The sequence below is a fragment of the Echinops telfairi genome, unplaced genomic scaffold (genome assembly GCF_000313985.2).
Source record: "Echinops telfairi isolate 266 unplaced genomic scaffold, ASM31398v2 ScPeMD7_7458;HRSCAF=8496, whole genome shotgun sequence".
In the NCBI taxonomy this organism is placed as follows: Eukaryota; Metazoa; Chordata; class Mammalia; order Afrosoricida; family Tenrecidae; genus Echinops; species Echinops telfairi.
Genome location: NW_022111358.1, coordinates 27,228,246 through 27,246,209, shown reverse-complemented (window position 1 = coordinate 27,246,209; position 17,964 = coordinate 27,228,246). Strand labels below are relative to the sequence as shown.

The window sequence follows — 17,964 nt, the reverse complement described above, 5'->3', positions numbered from 1 at the left end:
CCCCCTTAGGTTTCTGAGGATGTAAATCTTTAGGGGAGTAAAAGCCTCATCTTTCTTCTGTCAAGAGGCTGGTTCGTAGGTTAAAACTGACCAAACAGCTTTACTGCTCTTTAACCCATAACCCACAACACCTCTAGGGCTCCTTTGCAAAAGTTCTTTTAGGGTGTTTACAGGAAATTAAAACTGGTGAAGATAACTCATTTATTCTAATTTGGAAGCAGAAAACCATCTCTGATCAGAAAAATGGTTAAAACCCTTCAAATTAAAATCTAAAGGGCAAAACAAACAAACAAACAAACAAACAAACTAAAGGGCATCCCAAATAACTACTCTTAGAATCATTAAGGTAGCAAAAGGCCTCTCAGGATCATCAGCTGGGGCCAAGAAGGACTAGCTCTACTGGAAGATAGGAAAAGTAATGCTATGCATATCATGTATGTTAATACAGTACACTTCATGTATGCATACAAAGAAAACCAGAGAGTTGTCTTCTCTATTCCCTCAACGTCAGAAGAATGAAAAGAATCTGAGAATTTCAATCATAGTAGGATCTTCCACTTTTCTGAAAGTAGATACACACTTACATACATATTCTTTACATGAATCTTCCCACAAAATGATAAAGAATACTTAATATATCTTTTAAATCCTTAGCAATCTATCTTTTAAAAGTATGCTGCTGCCCATTGTGTGTGAAATGCTAACTCCTCTCCAAAGGAGAATATGTATTTAAAATATAAGAATATACACTCAAAACAAAACCCTCTCAAAAGCTACTGCCTCCTACTAATATTCATTATTTTAATGCCTTATGAAATCAGGTAGAATAAAGAAACCACACATGAGCCAGAATTGGGAGTGATTGTAATGTAAAATGAAACTTCTGAAACTTTCTATTGAGTTACTACTAGTTATGAATAAACAACATTATTAGAATATGCACTATCCTGAGAATGGAGTCCAATAACAAAAATTCTTAAGTCAGGATAGAATAGAAATTAATAAAATGAAAAGAAACCCTACCTACCCAATTTTAAGACCTCTGGAAAGAAAAAAATTACCTAATTTTTCAACTACTCATGTCAGACTATTTTTATAAATCTTAATTCCTCATGCCTTAGAAATATATTTCTTAGTCCTGCTTCACTAAAGAACAAGAATGTAAGTGTATGAGTGATCATCATTTCAAGTTAAAAGTTTTATATTAGTTTTCTTTTCTCCAAGGTTATGGGTTCAGATTAGTATTTGCTACTAAGAAAATATATAAAATAGGTTTGGAAAAATTATATTTCTTGCATGTTCAACAAAGAATGTTTGGTAAGAACTGTACTACTACACAGTTTGAATAGAGGTCAACCCCTACTTAACACTATTATACCAAAAACGCTGTCTAACAATATCATGGCCTTTTCCCTTTAGTGCAAGACAGTAAAATATAGTTCTATAAAGTGTTGAAGAGTCGCTGAGTGGCACAAATGGTTAAATGCTCAACTATTAGCCAATAGGATGAGGTCCCCGCCGTGTAAAACGCATCTACTCTTGTAGAGTCTTTATGAGCTGGAACTGACAGCAACTAAAAACAAATAGCATAAAATACTAAGAACATGTGGCAGATACAAAGCGGGTCTAACATAAGAGAAAAATACTGTACTGTTAAAGACCTAATTGATAATAGGCACCAGAAGTGCTGGTTTACTCTTATCAACCAGTATTTCTGGGTTCTCCATTTATCTGAGGATGGGTGCATATGTGGTGGTTATGTGTATGGTAACTGAAAACGAAAACAAAACCATGAAGCTTTTAAACTCCCCCAATTTTAGTTATCAAGTCTCTTAGTAAGATGAGATTTGAATTGTAGGTATAATATGATTACCTCTGACAAGAAGCCTTTGTTGCTAATAAAGAATGATTATGGAATTTACATTTTGACTATTCAAAAAAACTTCACATACTAAAAACTTGTAAAAAGTGAGTTTGAGTACATAAAACATAAGAAACAAGCCTTCTACTAGCAAAATTCTAAATGAAACTGGAATGCTCACAAAGATCCTCACTTTCTTTTCTATAGAGAGGCTCAATACTTCTATAAAGTTAAAAAAAAATTTACAGAACACATGAGCCACAAATGAACCACACTTTCAGAAAAATAAGGCAGAAGAAAACAAAATAACAAAAGTCAGCAGTTACATGAAATTTCTAAAAACCGTATACAGAAAAGCTAAGCCATATACTATATATCAGAAGTGGATGTCTGCAACCATTGGTTCTTGATACTACACGAATTATAGATCAAGCATCAGCAAGGTTTTTCAATGTTGTTGTTAGGTGCAATTGTCTATTTTGTACTCATAATGACTCCAAGAGCTTTCTAAATTATAGTATTTAGGTGAATAGATCACCAAGTCATTCTCCCAAAACGTGATCAAGTGAATCAAACCATCAGCCTTCTGGTTAGCAGCCAAGCATTCTAACACAGAGAAACATAAATGGGTTTTCTACACAACTTTCAGATTTCGTTTGGAAAAGTCTTCCTACATAAAATTTATTTATTTATTCATGTGAAAGGTAGGAGCAGCTTGTATATGGGGAGACATCAACATTTTTTTATTCACCTAAAATTTAAAACCTGAGAATGAAAATACTAAGATTAATGGAAGAAGTTCTCATTTCCATTTTTCTATCATTAGTTATTTGCTAACATTGGATGTGGAAAGAGGAGCCTTGCTGGTGTAGTGGGTTATGTGATAGGCTAGGGCTATTAGCCACAAGAACAGCAGCAGTTCAAAACCACTATCTGCTCCCTGGAATAAAGATGACGCTTTCAGCTCCCATACAGATTTACAGCCTGGGAAACCCCAAGGGGAAGTTCTATACTGTCTTACAGGGTCGTTATGAGTTGGAATTGACTTCATGCTTGTGAATTTGATATGTGGAAAACAATAAAGGCTTTAAGATCAACTGATATTAAAATGTCATAAATTTACAAATAACTACGTAAGATTCGGATATTACAGTAACCAGTGTATAGCAAAAATAGTTTTGTTCATTCCATTCTTTCATCCACACATTCCCCAAGGCCTACCTAGCCTTACTTTAATCCTCAAGTTGAAAGATAAAAATCCCATGTGGCTTCAATTAAAATTAGCCCTTTCTGGAAATTTGCATTCTACATTGACAAATGTAAGCTCAACTATTATATGTAAACTTGGGTTAGCCAAGTAATTAAGAATTCAAAATCAAGACTCCTTGCCACATTTATATTGTTCTAGTAACTGTGTACATTAATAATTAAAAGAGGGTCCTGTGGGCAAGTCACGGGCAACGGTCCTTTTGAATAATGCTCAAATGTTTCCTAACTAAAGTTGCAAAAACAAGTACGTAGTTATTAATCTGTGAGAAGTAGATTGTGTACCTCAAACTTTGCTACATAAATTTGAGATTCTATTCTCCTTTGTAGCTCTCAGGATGTGGCACAATTCATAAATGCATACAAAGCATATGGAATTTTCTTTAAATTCAGTTTTACCACTATGAATAGGAGTGACACCATTCTTTTAAGATATCTTTTTTTTAAATTTCATGCATTTGTACTGTCCTATAAGGCACAGAATAGTTTGGAAGAATGCAGACCTAACGGTCTGAAATGTGTCTCACTAAAACTAATGTTACTTGGAAAGTAAAGGAGACTTTGGAGATGGTCTGGAATGCAAGACCAGTGGTAATTTATTTTTCTATGTACAACTGAAGTTTGTTACAATCAAATCCAATTCATATCCTACAGAACAAGAGGGTAGGACCTCAGTAGAAGGACCAGCAACGTTAAGATCGTCATGGCACGTGGTTCTGACCTAGCTAGTCCTGCCACGAAATTAAATAAGTAAATATTATAATGCGATCCAGAATATCAGATTCATGACTCATAATCACTTTCAATACTCAGAACAATTATTAAAACTAGATCTTTGTCTATCATTTCATTGTGAATTATATTCTAATTATTAAAGATTCTACATATTCTTTTGCTTCTTGTATCATTTTTATTATATAGAAGCCTTATATGTAATAAGAATGATCTGGATTCTGGATCAGGAGACAAAAAAACAAACAAAAAATAAAACGCAGCTATGAAAGACATTTTGGGGACTATGTACTAGGAATGTTTGTAGAGGTCCTGGAATGGCAATGATTAAGTGCTTGGCTGCTTCCTGAAGACTCGTGGCCTGAAAGGACACAGTGGTTCCGGGGCAGGGGGAACCTGGCAATTTGCTCTCAGAAAGATTACAGCCAAAAAAGCATTCTGAGGCAATTCTACTTCGTCACTATGAGTTGATAATAAACCCAATAACACCCAACAACATGAGTATTCAAACAATATTACTATTGATATGATTTTTTTATGTACGTAATATTAAATATTTTTAGGGTAATGAAGTATTGCGTTGACATTAGAAAAGTTCTTCGGAGAGATATTCTGACAGTCAAAACTGAAATGTCATGATATTAGTAATTAAAGCAAATATAATAAAAAGCTAACGATTGCTGAATCTAGGTAAAAAAGACATGGCTGCAAATTGCATTATTCTTTTAATTCTTATCAAAGTACTAAAAATTAAAAAAAATTAATTGGAAAACTATTGATTTTTGAAATCTGAACCAAAAAGTAATAGTAAATGAAATTATGAGAACCTGGGTTATTAGATCTGAAATCGTAAAACTTTTCAAGTAAAAATATCATAAATATGGCCCTTTGTACTGAAAGCCAAACATCAAAGGAATGTTTCATTAATAAAACCATAGACTAGAGTAGTTCTGACAAAGTACGAGCACAGAAAATATATTATCTAAGGATCAGGAGGGCTGATTTTTCTCAAATTAACTGAGGAACTTACCTATCCATGTCATCATCTCCAGGTAACAAGGGCGGGAGAGGCAGAGGAGGCAGTGTTGAAGTTTTCAGATGTGGAATAGCAGCTATTGCAGACACTTGAGTCTTCACAGAAACCTGTACAGGGGGCTGAGAATTTGTCTGAGAGGACAGAGTAGATGTCCTTGGGTGAGCAGAAGAGGGCAAAGCAGAAGAACTAGAAGCAAGAGCCTGACTAATTCCTGTTTGGGGAGGAGGCAGAGGTGGTTGTTGTGGAACAGTTGGTAGTGGAGGCAAAGGCGGCAAAGGAGGTGTCTGAGGTGGAGGGGTAGTAGTTGGTAAAGGAGGTGGTGGAGAAGTAACTGTCGGGAGAGGTGGAAGGGTCTCCTTTTCTGATGTTTCTGTCTCCTTTGGAGTAACACTCTCCTCTTTTGATGCTATGGGTTTAGAGTCCTTTGTTCCCTGTGCTTTCAAATTTTTAACAGCAGGATGTTTTGCAGAGTTCTCATCCAACTTTATGTTCCCTGTATCTAAAGAATTTTTATTTTCTGTGTTTAGATGTGTTACATTCACCAGTTCAGTATCTGTAGCTGATTTTTCCAATTTAGCAACCCTGGGTAACTTTTTAGACCCCAAGCCTGCATCCTTAGCCTCTATGGAACTGTTTTCTTTTTTGGATAAAAATATAGGTGATCCCTTGGATTCCTTTCCATCCACTTTTGCTGCTGCAGCAGCTGCGGCTCTTTCTTTCTTTTTCCTACTGAGTTCAGCTCCCAGGCTGGAGTTCAATGGAAGCCTGACAGGTGAGATACTGGAATGCCGGCTGCGTGACCCGGATCTTTTCTTTTTACTATGAGAAGATGAATGTCTTGAATATGCAGGACTTCTACTTCTGGACTTCATGGATTTCCTGCAGAAAAAGGAAATGGCAGTTTTAAAAGGATAGACTTAGCAATAGATGGAGGAAAATAGATTAGTAAAATAAGCTGGGGAGAAATACAGTAAGTATCACCAGAACAAAAGGAAAGTCTGATAAACTGCCATAGCCAAGAGTCAGGATGACTAAATATAACATGATACCCTGGACAGGCAGGAGTTCCAGTGGTAAAGTGGTTAAGTGCTTGGCTGCTGACTGAAACCCACTAGCTGTGCTGCAGGAGGAAAATGTGGCAATCTGCTTTCACAAAGAACATAGACTTGAAAAACTAAAAAATAAATAAATAATTTAAAAAGAATATGGACTTGAAAACCCTAAGGGATAGTTTTATCTGTCCTATAGGCTCACTCTGAATCATTGCATACAACCATCTTGGATAGGATCTGGAAATGGAAAAAGAGTATTACGTTGGTAAAACCTAAGAAAATATGAATAAAGTTATCAATACTGGTTCCTTAATTACAATCAGCATACACTTCATATAAGATCCTAATAACAGAGGAACAATCTGGGCATGACACTAAAAATATTATCCACTATTGTATTCAATTGAAGAAAATTGTGTGTGTGTGTGTGTGTATATATATATATATTTTTTTTTTTTTTTTTGCACCTTGGAAAAGAAATAGGCATATTCACAGTGGTTTCTTTCAAAATTTAGTTTTAGTCTTCAATAAAGTGAAAAATATGACAAAGAATCAGAGCTAGAACATGTTAATCAGGAACTTAAAAGTAACCCATATGCTTCAAGAAAACCTAAATTTTAAAACTACAGTTACTAAAACAAAACAAAACAAAAACAAAACTACAGTTACTTACTTGGCAGATCCCAGGAAAATCTTCTGTTCCTTATATCGCTGATTTATAATAAAGTTATGCCTACACTGGTATTTTTTATATAAAATAATTCCCAATCAATTTTTTAGGAACTTCTACAGTAAGGTGCATTATTGTACTTTCAATTTATGTACTTCCTTTGAAAGAATTGGGAAATAAAGTCTGAGAATTTACAAAGTAGATTATTTTAAACTGAAATCCAAATTTCATTAATTCTTTTTTGCTTTTTATAGCGAAGTTTAACCTGCTCAGGCCTTAATGTGTGTGTGTGTGTGTGTATGGGGGGGGGATGCCACGAACCACAACAGTAATGCAACTAGACAAAACAGAGTTTACCCAGGAGTCTAAAGCAAATTGTTCCCAGTCCAGATTATCACCACTGCCCTAGGTCACTGGTAAATTTCAAACAGCGCATATGTGTTGGAGAAGCCATACACATGACAGAAGTCATGGTTTTCTTTGACTTATACTGCTTTTGGAAGTTTGCTCCAAAGATATAGTATTCCAAATAAAAAGCCATTGTTGGAACCAACAGTACTCAAATTAGAAAACATTTGAGCATAAAGATAGAAAATACTAAAAAGTTATGTGAATTAATGAAATAAAAGTACTCTTAAGAAAATTACTATTTCTCTTATACAATTTAGATGAAACAAAAAAGTTTTGCTGCTTGAATTATAGGTAAAACTTCCAGAACCCCAAACACTAGAAATTCTACAGATTATGCACCATAAACCATATTTCTTTAGTCTTATAGCATGGCCAAATCTTCCTAGAACCCTCTACTATAAACCTTTCAACTTGAACAATAGAAGCCTACTGGTTTTATAGGACATTTAGATGGCCACACAATTATGACACTTTTAATGATACAAATGCTATATTTGAAATCCAGATGTGCCTCCAGAATGAGGAGAAAAAGTGGTGGTGGTGGGTGTTTAATATAGGTAATAGTAGATAACAACTCATAAATTTAAATATGATATATATATATATATATATATAAAAAGAAAATGTGCCAGTAGACAACTAAAATGTAACCTGTAACTCTAAAAACACTATGGTATTGTACTGTACTTCCAACTTCTTGTGGATTTATTTTTATCATTTTTGCACTCGTGCCAATTAAGAGGAAGGCAGAACTTAAGATGGACCATTTGCTCCAAGAAACCTAAAGGAATCATTGCAAAGAAGTAATTGTTATTCAAACTTTTTTTCACATTTCAGCCTCATTGTACTTCCCAGAGCACAAGAGCCTTAATAAGGCTACTCATTCAAGAACACCTATGTCCAGAAAATGCTTCCTTGAAAAAAAAAAAAAAGACAAGTCAAAACTAAGTAATTTTAGAAATAGTACATCTCAGACATGCATTTAATGTATATAACTTTTAGTCTTCATCCCTTCAAAAACAATGTAAGCGGAGCAAATAGTATGCACGCTAGCATGTTTGACTGAAGTATATTGATGCCTGCAACTTACTTTGAGAGGAAAAATAAAATAATGGACTGATGGCTAAATGGAGATGGATAAACATGTGATACAATCTAAATGATATATATGCAATTTTTTCAACTACTTTGTAGTTGAAAGTATATAATTAGGGGAAAAAACGACTAAGAAACTTTAGATGCTAACACCTAGGAACCACGGAGTTTGAATTCAAACTAGCTCGTGAGTAATTAATGTCAGCAAAAATCACACACACTGACATATGAAAGGCTTGCACGGAGTTTTTTAAATTAATATAAATTCTCAACTAGTTTTCAACATTATCCTGATTCATAGGCAGAAGTTGCCGGGCGGTGCTCTGTTATCTGTATGTGTATATATAAATATATACTCTAATTTCTTCATAATTGAATTGTGAAAGACAAGGAAACTAAGAACAGGTTTATCATTTCAAACACGAAGAAATTCAGGTATGGAGAAATTAAATAATTTGCCAAAGATCACAAAAACAGAGATACAAGTCCATTCAGATTCCCCAAAGTCCACTTAAGAACCCCAAAGTCCACATTCTGCTTTTGTAGATAGAGCGAGTACATAGACCTTACATGGGGGAACTGAGTTTCCCAGAGATAATTCATTCCAACAATCAAATTTCAAATTAACATGTCTTTCTCACAAGAATATCACCATGAAGGCATTATCACCATTTTTAAAGGAAAAGATTTGGGAAATTGCTTGTGGTCACAAGGTACGGTATTGGTGATGTAAAGAAAACGAAATTAAAAAAAAAAAAAAGAAAACGAAATAAGGAAAAATAAGGATCTTGAAATTATGCTGAGTGAAAAGGTCTGCCTAAAGGGTCAAATACTCTCACAGTAGGCAACTGTCTAAAGAACAAAGTTCACCGGTGGTTACCAGGGGTGAGAGGGAAGAAAAAAAAGGAGAGTCAAGGCTTTGGGGGTACTAAGTTTTGGTTAACTGTGACAGTTGCTCAACATTAAGGTAATGAGTATCAAAGAAATGTACATGCAAAAAAATGTCAAAGTAGCAAATTGCATACAGGGGGCTTCAAAAAGTTATTGGAAAAATGGGAGTAGAAAATTTCCCCACAAACCTCTTGGAGTGCGTGCTTGTGTGTGTATAAACCAAAAGCCAAGCCCACTGCCATACAGTTCTGATTCAGAGAGGCCCTGTATAGGGTTTCTGAGACTAAATACTTACTGGATTAGTCAGCCTCATCTTTATCCTGCATAGTGGCTGGTGGGCTTGAACTGTCCACCTTGGGGTTTAGTAGCCCACTCACTACCTAATCTACAGCACCACCAAGAAAGCACATGTGCATTTATAAATGTATACATGGATAGTTGCAATTAAAGAAGAAAACCAAATGGTCATTAGAACCAAATTGTGCCAGGATATGCCACCAAAAAGTAAAAGGAACCAGTTGGTGGAATTTCCACAAGAAAAACCAGTTCAAAATACGTGCGTCTTAACTAGTTATTAAAACTCCATCAATTGGGAAATGGAAACACTTTACAGGTTTAGAAGCAGCACATATGGTGGGATGGCCTAGTGAAATAGCATCAAGATAATACAAATGAGAATTTGTAATTGCTTAATTCCCCAATCCGAGTCAATAAAACCTAAAGCATTCATGCCCAGGTGATTACCGAAATGTAAGACAAAGCAAAATAAACAGCTAGGCCCACTCTGGGTCCCAGGCCCAGCTCTTTGCTCTGGCTGAGCAGGGGGTCTCCGGGAGAAGCACCTACCTTCAGCAGGTCCAGCCAGCCAGGCGCCTCGGCGGTGTCGCTGATGCTAGATTTAGAGGTGGTTAACCCCCTTCCACTCCCCACCCTGAAGTCCGTGAGGGCTGGAACACACCTGGGGCCTTCGTGGATATGCCAACCCAGGGAATGAGCGCCCAGCTCCTCTTCCGCAGCCCACCCCAAACGAGAAGGGGCTGCCAGAGGACCGACTTACCTGGGAAGTGGGCTGCGACTCAGGGACCGCTTGCTCATGAACGGGCTGCTGGACCGCCGCCGACCGTAGGGACTGGGTGACCTACCACTGTAGGAGCCACTCCTCTCGTAGCTGGATGATCTCCGCCGGCTATAGGGGCTCACAGAGCGCTGGCGCCGACTGTAGGGGCTGGGCGAGCGGGCGCTGGACTGGTAGGCCGAAGGCTCCTTGTACGGCGGGCTAGCGGACTGCCTCCGGGAGGTGCTTCCCGGACTCTTCTTGTAGGAATCATAATTACTGGAGGTGTGAGACCTCGGCGGGCTAAGGTCATAATCTTGGCCGTAAGATGCTCCCGAGGGGCTATCGTCTTGCTTGGGGCTGTCGGACCACTTCCGGTGGGGACTCCGGGATCGCCGTTTGGGGCTGTCCGCGGTTTTGTAACTTTTGGGTGTTTCCCGTTTCCGATGGCTTTTACTCCGATCTTTGTGCCCCGACTTCACCTCTCGCTCTTTCCGCGGTCTCTCTTTATGGAGCTTGGAAGACCGGGATTCCTTGAGGCCGCCGCTGCTCTTCGACAGCTGGGACTTCCCACAGTCCTCGTTCTCCTCGTTGGGACGCTTCGCACTCGCTGAGCCCCGGTCCTTCGTCGACCCCGACTTGCTGGAGACTTCCTGGTTTTTCATTTTTTCCGTCGGTTTGGTTTTGACTAAGTCCCGGGAGCGGCGGTGCTGGTGGTGCCGGTGTTTGTGCAGGCGATCGCTCCGCTCCGCTCCGCGGCGCTCGTCAGTCTCTCTCCGATCGAGTTTAAAGGCCATGTCGTCGGAGAAGGTGTCCGAATCCGAGCTGATGTCGTCGTATTCCACTAAAGGTTTGATAATTGTACCCAAAGGTGCGACTTCAGTGGTCACCAGCCCCATGTCTTTGGAGTGCTTGGATTTGTGCCGTTTGTGCTTCGACACCAAGCGGTGACGCTCTCTGCTGTTGGAGCTGCCACCTCCCGATGACGGCTGCAAAGTTCCAGAAGCGCCTCCACCACCGTCCTTCTTGCCCCCATGTCTTTCTGAATTGGGCATTCCCTTTCCCCTGGCTTCAAGAAGGGGAAAAAGTTCCCCAGCACGCCACAAAGTAGGCCCCACCCTCCCCCTCCAGCCCCGAGCCCACACCCACCAAAGTGCCCCTGGAGGGGGGTGGGGAGGGAAGTGCCCCTGGAGGGAGTGTGGGCTGTATGTAGCCCAGGCTCCTCCTCCCTCCCAACTCCTTAGCACCCTCCTACATGAGGTGGGGGGTGACGGTGCCAAGGGAGAAATAAGAGTTCTTCAGCAGTGGAGTTGCGAGACCCGGGCCGCTGTTCACGTCTGTTTTCCTTCTCCCTCAGGCACCGGCGCCGGGGAGGGCGAGGAAGTAGTAAGACGACGGCCTGGGGTGGAGGGGCCGACTCCGATCCTGGGGCCCTGTGAGGACAGCGCGGGCCCTTCCCCGACCCGGTAGCCCGGCTCGGGGCGGCTTCTTTTGCTGAGATCCCGCGGCCTAGGTGCCCCACGCCCCCTTTGTCTGTCGTTCCTAAGGGAGCCCCTTTCCTTGCCACCGCCTCACCTCAATACCTCACTCACTCGCTCCCTCAGACTCAGTCACACACTAGGTTAAACCGAAACGGCACTTAGGAGAGGGGGAGGGGGGCAATCCCACAAGTCATCGCGACAATCCGGTTAGTTCTCGCGATACTTCCTGCTTCCCTTTCACCTCTCGCCTGTTTGTGAAACAACGCGAGAAGGAGGCCCGTGCCAGAAACGCGTTTGCCAAACTCCCGCGATAAATCCGTTCTCTTCCCCTCCTCCTGCCCTATAGTCCACCGCGCTCCCTCCCCCGGTTTGGGCAAAACTTTATTAAAACGGAACTAGCAGGATTTTGTTTTCATCAAAACTTTGTCGAAAACTCATTGAACAAATACACCAAGGCTCCAACGCAAACCAATTTTAGAGCATACTTTGTAACAAACTCACTTAACTACCAAGATAAGATTGTTAACAGGGCAAAAGGTTCAAAAGAGTGGCGACGATTCAACCCGTCTCTTATAATGATGCTTCCCATTTACATGTTGGATACTACATGCTACGCATTAAACATACATTATCGCGAATTTTCAAAGCTCTCCTGGCCACAAAATACTACTCACCCCTATTTTACAGATAATGCAAGCCTCACAGAGGCTAAATAACTTAACAAAACAAGTGCCACTTGTCTGACTCGAAAACACAAGTGCTTTCATTACTTCGCTCCACCTTTTGCTTTAAATCTAAGAATCTGACATTCATTCCCTCTCGGGATCGTTCCATAGCTCTCCTGGGATCTAACCTCATCTCACAGATTATAATTATATGAAAAGCATAGCATGCACGAACAAGAAAAAAAAAACCTACATTGGCCTGATTTTACTTTTTAAATTTTATTCACACACAATGCCATTTTCACAGTAACCATCTGAAACAAGGTTTAATAAATAAGGAAACTAAGGCACAGAGAAGTTATTTATCTGATCGTCATTCTTTTATTCAACAGGTATTTGTGATAATTAAAGGCCCTCCTCTGGATATATGGAGTCCTTGTGGCACTGTCTATTGGGCCCCTGGCTCGAAGAAAATTACTCGATAGCACTGGGTTTAGATTTTGGAGGGGTCGGGTGGGGTGGTGGTAGACTGTTTTGAAGCAGGCAGGTTAACTGCAAGGTCAGCAGTTAAACACCACCATAACTAGGTGAATGGTGTGGCCATCAGCTCCTCTAGATTTGCCCCAAGGCAGTTCTATTCTATCCTACAATGTGGCTTTGAGGAGGAATCCACTTGATAGCAGCGGTTTGGGTTTGGGATTTATGGATATGGTGGTCACTGTAAGTTCCTCATTAGTCTGCTAAACACAGTCAGTGGTACAAACCCACCAGCCACTCTGCTGCAGAAAGATGAGGCTGTTTGCTCTGGTAAAGATTTATTCTTGGGAAGTCCATGGAGCAGTCCTACTTTGCATGACAGGCTCCCTGTGAGTTGACAGGAACTCAGTGGTAAAGGGTCTTGTTTTGTCTTATGGGTCTGAAAGCCTGGTGGCTCCGTGCTCAGCTAACAGAAAGGAAAGATCGTCGGTTCAGGGAGGGAGAAAGATAGGGTCGTCTGCTTTGGCAAAGATCTGTAACCCTGAAAACCCCATGGGGGCAGTTTTACTCTGCCCTATGTGGTTGCTCAGAGTCCACACAAGGGCAAAGAATTTTGAGGAGACAGTGCACACCCAGGGCCCTAAAACAGAATATGGACAACATGAGTGAGTGTATTCATACTGTAAGCACTGCAGAGGTGCAAAGGGTGTTGACCGTAGTAAGAGAAAGCTTGATAAAAGCTTTAAATGGATCCAGGAAGAGTATATAGAATTTATATATGCAATTCTTTCTAAGAATTATCTATATGATATCCACTTGAATACTGCAACTTGAGGTTAGAGAGAAAACGTACAGGGCATTGAGTTTATCTTCATGCTGGAAGACTAACTCACCTCATAAAAAGGGTAAAGAAAGACTGCAAAACATCAAGAACATAATCAATGTTGCTAAATTATACCTGTAGAAATTGAACTCGTGTCTCCTTGATAGGTGTACTTCCACCAACAAAAATATATAGGAAGACAAGCTATTAAATTAGAGACCAGAAAACATTGTGCCTGAAGGCAAGCAAATCCATTCTCAAAATTACTCCCTGGAAATGTTCAACAAGAACATTTGGTAAAAGTTATTTACCTATTTGCATCGATAGATCTTGGCTATAAATTTATTTCTTAGAAAGTTGTTCAAAGTACGCACAGCAAGACATACACCGACTCCACAATTTCTACACTAGAAGTCATTGACGATGATTACCTCATTCAAGTTGTATAACCATTTCTGAATTGTTTTGCTCCCTTTGCTCTCCCTTGCCCCCTAAGTTTCCCATCCGATCTTTGAGTTGCTGTTAAAAACGACCAACGTTTTTCATGGCAACTTTTTAAACTTCTAAGGAAGTAAAAGAACCCTGATGGCACTGTGGGTTTAGTATTTGAGCTGCTAACTGCCACGTTAGTGGCAATTCAAACCCATCAGACATTCTGCAAGAGAAAGATGAGGCTGCAAGTAAAGACTTGCAGTGTTGGAAACTTTCAAGAGCAGTTCATCTGTCATATGGAGTCAGTATGAGGTAGAATTGACTTGAGTATGGGCGATGCAGTGGGTAAAATTACGCGATCCAGAAAGAAGGAAAAGAGAATAGAATCGAGGACTGGAATTCAGGTGTGCTAGCTTCTCATATGTTGCTGCAGGGTCTGGGCCCTGGGTGTAAAAGTCCCCACCATCTCTGACAGGATTGTAGATGGCATGAGGCTTAATGGGCTGATATGAAGTGACTGGTCACCTTGAGTTCTGCAAACGTATCCTAATTAAAAAAAGAAAATTTTTTAAATGAGATAAAAAATTTTGGATGCAAGATACACTCAGTAAAATGGAAGAGTGAGGATGGCCTAAGGCATACAACGGATAGAGGATAAAATTCATCGCCTAGTTTGAAAAGCAGTCGAAACATTCCTAAAGGTTAGTTACCCCCTTGAAGTGGACTAGAGACCATCTATGAATAAATGGAACTTTTAGCCAATCTTTGAATACTTTTATCTTTCTTTTTTTTTAATCTAATATGTATACACACATATATAGCACTGTTTAATTCAAGTAGTGAGAATGGTGGTTGCTTTTTAAAATAAACTTCAAAATCAATTATTCCAGGTTGGTGTGTTTTGCTTTATATGCACAACCTCCCAGGGAGGTGCCTCAGGCTTACTCTGTGAACCGCAAGATAATCATCCTAGTGCAGTGATTCTCAACCTGTGGGTCGCGACCCCTTTGGGGGGCTTGAACGACCCTTTCACAAGGGTCGCCTATGACCATCGGAAAACGCATATTTCTGGTGGTCTTAGGAACCAAGACACCACCCCTCTCTCAGTCTCCAGGCAGGTCCGCCCACATGCAGATACGCCCACACACGATTACCCAGAGTGAAGACCTGGCCATGCTACAACATGCTTCAGGGCAACATTTAATTTATTTGTAATTAGAAATATTTCACAATAGATAATTACATATTGTTTTCATGATGAATCACTGCTTTCATTATGTTCAAATTGTAACAATGAAAATTTATCCTGCATATCAGATATTTAAATGACGATTCCTAATAGTAGCAAAATGACAGTGATGAAGTAGCAAGGAAAATAATGTTATGGTTGGGGGTCACCACCACGAGGAACTGTATGAAAGGGTCGCGGCATGAGGAAGGTTGAGAACCACTGGATTAGCGGCAATACTTTCTCTGTAAATCCTTTGAAGGAAGTCAGAAAGGTTTTCTACTTAGACTGTACAAAGAAGTATTAAACTAAAGGTACAATAACTGCTTCCCTTTCCTCTAACAAGCCAATTAAAGAGTTTAGATTTAAAAGTCCTTTGGAGTCTCCTTCAAAGGTTTTCTCAATTTGCCCGTCATTCCCATTTTGCTGTATTTCTAAAGATTGTTCTTAGAATGTCTTTCTGTTGTTCAATGACCTATTTCTCCTAGAGCATATATATTTAAAACACTTTCCTCCCATGTATTTTCAGTAGATAAAAGTACTGGCTATAACGTTTCATTCCATTATGATCACAATTTGGTCATTTTCTAGATAAGCTTTATAAATCTAAAATTTTCTAGCTATACTACAATATTTTTTATTTAGATAGTTCTCAGGAGACAGTATGGCTATGTACCTGATATTAATATGAACTTTACGCATAATAAATCAACAAAGATTTTTTGAGTACCTATGATTACAGTCAGGTTCTTGAGTGGCGCAAATGGTTTGTGCTTGATTACTAAAGTTTTTTTAGTCTGAGCTCACCCAGAGGTGCCACGGATGAAAATTTTGGCCATCTGTCTCTGTAAATATGTAGTCTGGTCAAAGGAACGATAGATACATGGTTCAACTGTCATACATGGGGTTGCTATAAGCGGGACATCAATTTGCTGGCATTGAATATGGTATAGGTATGGTTATAGTGGCCAACCATCTTTTCAGAACTCTAAATGAGGTGATTCAGAGTTGTGGCATAGTGGATTACATGTTGGGCTGCAAACTGCAAAGGCTAATGGTTCAAACCTACCAGTCACTTCCATAGAGAAAGAAGAGGCTGCCGGCTCCTATAAAGGCTCACAGTCTTCGAAACCCAAATGGGCAGTTCTACCCTGCCCTGTAGAGTTGCTATGAGTCAGAATGAATTCAATGGCAGTGAATTTGGGTTTTGGTTTAAATAAGGTAAGCTCATGAAGGGTTATTTTCATCTTCATACCACTTGATAATCAGTTCCTAATTAATGCACACATAATGTCCCATACATGATTATGGAATGAAGAACACTCTGACAACAGGAAAAGATACAGCCTTTTACACAGATTCAATGCAGTCATCATGGAGTTGATAAAGTTCTACCAGGGAAGACAGGGATTCAACAAACCATCATACAATTCATTTTGATGGTGCTAGTTCTATAAATATAAAGAGGACCTGATCGCATCAGGGTCAGAGAAGGCTTAAACCAATATCTGAGTAAGACAACCTTAGTGAGGTGAAGCATAAGCTGGGGAAGGCTTACCCTGGATAAATGGAAGTCCCGAAAATGGAAGTAATGGAGTCCAGAATATTTTCTGGCAATGAAAGGAGTGTAGCTGAAGGCTGGCAATCGAAGAGATGGCTCTAGTAAGACCTTGTAAATGACATAAAAGATTGCCTACTAGCTCCCACACAGGGCTAGGCAGTGGGGATTTCAGAATAAGAGGTAATTCCTGCACCCAGGAAACTCAAAGCAGGGTGACTAAAAGATATGAAGATAGGGCATAAATAAGAAATAGTTTGAACTGCACTTTCAAGAGCATGGTTATAAATTTCTCTGTGGCAATAAACACATCTAAGACATTTCCAAATATTTATTCTATGTTTACACTGCTGCACCTACCAACCTGAACATTAGTATATGTTGAGAAGACGTTGGAGAATGTCTGAAGAGCATTTTTAAAATATGGGAACGTCTTCAGAGTAGGAAGCCAACACAAGTACACTGCTGAATAAAGCAAAATAGATTAAGACCCAATTTTTCTGTGATCATGTTATTTTCAAGGATGTGTGTGGACAAATAATGACAACATCCACCCCAAACAAAGCAAAACCAAACCAAAACCCCTCAAGTTTTAACTACATAGAGAATATTCTTAATGCTTTCAGCTCCATTGTCCAGGGCCAGCCTGGGACTTCAGTTCCATTGTCCATTACCTTTTTCGGCAGTGTTCTCAATTTCTCTTTATCAAGCCTTAGCCTTTACAAAACATATAACTACATGTTCGTTGTGATTTAGTGTAGAGAATTAGCTAAGCTGCTTGCTTTCACCATGATTACAAAGAAGGGACAAAATCAATTGTGAACCCGTTTGGAACCTTAAATGTAATTAAGAGGAACAGAGGCTTTGCTGCAAATAAATTTACCTTAGTAACATCTTTGATCTTCAAAAATAGGGTACTTGCTCAACAAGTATTTCTGAAATTAAAAAGAATACAAAGTAGAAAATGGGAATTAAACGTGTCGGGCTGGATTCTTCGAATAACGCCAATATCTTTTAATGACATAATGATTCCATCTAGCAGCACAGAAAGAGTATTATCTTTAATAAAACCTGATACCAATGTTTTCGAAGAACTAGTCGTTCAGTTAAGAGAGCCGGGGCTTTTAATTTGCGAACTGTTCAATTGCCAAAATAAAAATACCTGTTTCCTACCGCAGCCGAAAGCTATCCACTCGCAAGCTCAAGACCCAGGCACTTGAGGTCTCACGCTC

General features: G+C 39.5%; 1 protein-coding gene and 1 long non-coding RNA gene across 14 annotated transcripts in view; both read right to left on the bottom strand.

Annotated features, from left to right (window-relative positions):
- The window catches only part of CDK12 (cyclin dependent kinase 12), a 58,726-nt gene extending 47,371 nt beyond the window's left edge, over nucleotides 1-11,355 (bottom strand). For 12 of the 13 annotated variants that reach the window (XM_045299705.1, XM_045299708.1, XM_045299706.1 and 9 more), the window contains exons 1-2: nucleotides 10,072-11,192; nucleotides 4,890-5,774 (exon numbers count right to left, since the gene is read on the bottom strand). In XM_045299705.1, coding sequence (XP_045155640.1) covers nucleotides 4,890-5,774; nucleotides 10,072-11,123 — 1,937 coding nt within the window. In that variant the 5' untranslated portion in view covers nucleotides 11,124-11,192. Of the gene's footprint in view, nucleotides 1-4,889; nucleotides 5,775-10,071 lie in introns of all 13 variants that reach the window. The other variant, XM_045299715.1, reaches the window with a different exon arrangement.
- A 5,003-nt stretch (nucleotides 11,356-16,358) lies between these two features.
- Nucleotides 16,359-17,954, bottom strand: LOC123522735. Its single transcript, XR_006680956.1, has 3 exons — nucleotides 17,895-17,954; nucleotides 17,616-17,667; nucleotides 16,359-17,197 (listed from the first exon to the last, which is right to left on the bottom strand). It is a non-coding gene; the product is annotated as an uncharacterized LOC123522735 (long non-coding RNA).
- Nucleotides 17,955-17,964: the final 10 nt, after the last annotated feature.